Below are 2777 nucleotides of genomic sequence, written 5' to 3'. Positions count from 1 at the left end.
TGAGACTTGCTGGTAAGAACAGTGATTTATCGTCGAGCGGAGTGCGCGTGTTTGGACAATTTGCTGTGGTGGCGGCTGAGAATTTGAGGCGGAGGGCGGCGCGCGCTCGCATCGTGTCAATGCAGAGGAAAAACGTTCAAGCATGGCAACTGTACGTCATTATAGCTGTTTGTTTGCTTGTAGGAATGTGGGCGGTGGCGGTCCCCGCGCGCTTGTACCCGATCATGCGCCGTGTTACCCGGTCAGGCGCTCGTATACCGAATCATGCTGTATCCTGTTCTCCTCACGCTAAACCCTTGCTTCTGCATCGTTGAGCTGCAGGACTGTGGTGCGGCGGGCCCCCGCGGCGCTCGTACCCGATCGCGGCCTCTGCTATCTACTTCTCGCCGCGGAGACGTATTGACAATGCTGGACGGAATCCGATCCACGCCGCGTCGTAATCTTCTTCGATGCTCGCGTCTCGTGGCGTTATCTTCTCCATAAGACGATAGGGCATCGACTGTGACGCGAATCCAGCGCCTAAAGGACGTGAGTCTCAGCCCGCACGCGTGGAGGGATCCGCACGATAAGGCCAATGTAATTTCTGGTTGCAGCATATAATATATATATATTATATTTATATATATTTATAATGTTACAGTCACCCCGTTTTGTATCGGCCTTGTCTAAACTTTATGGAAACGCGGCAAATATGTGCATGACACCATACAGTATATATAAATCAGGACGTGATAAATAGAGTGAATCTTGAAGGAGAGTTAATGTGACATAATCTCTATTATTGCAACTCCTGATAAACATATGTTAGCCCTTTTCATCTTTTCCCTTCAAATTTCCACCTGACAGATGAGTACCTTTGTTATTGTCAGGATGCTGCAAGGTGCGAGCGAACAGACGTCGTTCGCGCTTTTACGGATTATAAAATCAGACTTCAAAGCACCGTAGTGAACTAGACAGATGCAATGGGCAATGTATATATAAGCTATTGCAGCGTATTTAAGCCAAGCCCCACACGGCAAATCTTGCTTGTAAATGACAAGAAATTCTGTTTTCGACTCATGTGAGCACACAGCAGACATTTGTATTTCGAATGTCACGCGAGTTTACTCAGCTGTTAAACGGACGTATTACTGGCGCGAAAATGTTGTCACCGCGTAATTAGCTAGTGTCATTTAATTATCGCTCGCAATCCGCAAAGACTTTGCTACGTAGGCTGATGCTTAGGCACTTCTGCCGCATGCCAATTACCCGATGACGTATTATTCAGTCAATTGCAACTTGAAATATTAGGTATTAATTGTGATCATTTTCGGACAGCGATACGCAGCAGTTAAGTCCACGTACGTTTGCTCCCGCAGGTCGCGAAGCAACTTAAGAGATCCAGCAAGATGGGTGATCGCGACGGGCAGCAGGGAAAGTCGAATGATCATGATGGTGGAAGCTCCACATACCGGACCGCGGGCCGCATTCGGAGGTCTCTGGCATGGAGCGTCTGTCCGTTCATGGCCGACTTCGATGGGTTCGTACTCATCCGTATCATATGATCGTTATTATGTTCCTGGCCAAGCATTTTGCGTGCTTTCGTCAACTCGATTGATTTAGAACAAGTGACAATACAAGATTTATAATAAAAACTTGACAGTTATCTGTTAAGTATAAACAAGGCATGGCGAAGAGTCGTGAATTTTATAGAATCGTACAGTAGCCACTGTGTAGTCTGTATAATTTTATGCTACAGACAATTTAACAGAAATGGGTTCACAGTACTACGGTTTATTGTTACAATTCTAACTATGTGTATTTTTATTCTTGCTTGTATGTAATAAATTTCTTCTACTTTCTGACTTCTTATTATTTGCTGTTGACAAATGATAAATTATTTAAAACTATTGAGGTGCGATTAGCACGTTTCGCCTCCTCAGCAGTACGTTTTGAATCAACACGGTTGAGTAAAAATTAACCAGGAGATAGATCTATTATCTACCAACCAAATGAACTTATTTAATGAATTACACTTGCTCACATACTCATATCTCTAACCCAACACACGTCAACCCTCCTAGGCCACCACATACACACGCGCGTCCCTACCTGATGAGACATCGTCCACGATTCGTTGCGAAAATGACAATAGGGGAGAGCGCAGACTCGAGTGCCTTGTGCAGGTAGGTGAAGCACTCGATGTCAAGCATGTGTACCTCGTCGATGAACAGTACGCCGGGAACGAGCTCGGCCACGCCCTGATCGATGTACTTGTTCACCACCTTGTTGATCTCTTTGCGGAGCTTATCTGTCAAACAACGTTTCGTTATGTTATGTTGCGTCATCTTACGTCGTATTTTGTTTGTCGAACAACGTTACGTTCCGTTACGTTTCGTTATGTTATGTCATCTTACGTTGTATTTTGTTTGTCGAACAACGTTTCGTTAGGTGATGTTGTGTCATCTTACGTCGTATTTTGTTTGTCGAACAACGTTACGTTCCGTTACGTTTCGTTAGGTGATGTTGCGTCATCTTACGTTGTATTTTGTTTGTCGAACAACGTTAAGTTCCGTTACGTTTCGTCATGTTATGTTGCGTCATCTTACGTCGTATTTTGTTTGTCGAACAACGTTGCGTTCCGTTACGTTTCGTTATGTTATGTTGCGTCATCTTACGTTTTATTTTTGTTGTTGTCGAACAACGTTACGTTCCGTTACGTTTCGTTATATTATGTTGCGTCATCTTACGTTTTTTTTTGTTTGTCGAACAACGTTACGTTCCGTTACGTTTCGTTA

The 2777-nt window shown here is 44.2% G+C and overlaps 1 protein-coding gene across 1 annotated transcript in view; it reads right to left on the bottom strand.

Annotated features, from left to right (window-relative positions):
- Window positions 1–2777, bottom strand: part of LOC106813574 (ruvB-like 1) — a 17147-nt gene that overhangs the window by 8345 nt on the left and 6025 nt on the right. Inside the window, exon 7 of the mRNA XM_014817744.1 lies at window positions 2092–2290. Within this exon, the coding sequence (XP_014673230.1) occupies window positions 2092–2290 (199 nt within the window). The remainder of the gene's footprint in view (window positions 1–2091; window positions 2291–2777) is intronic.

Source organism: Priapulus caudatus, unplaced genomic scaffold (genome assembly GCF_000485595.1).
Source record: "Priapulus caudatus unplaced genomic scaffold, Priapulus_caudatus-5.0.1 Scaffold793, whole genome shotgun sequence".
In the NCBI taxonomy this organism is placed as follows: domain Eukaryota; kingdom Metazoa; phylum Priapulida; class Priapulimorpha; order Priapulimorphida; family Priapulidae; genus Priapulus; species Priapulus caudatus.
Note: the sequence above shows the minus strand (reverse complement) of the source record. Positions and strands in the feature narration are given on the sequence as shown.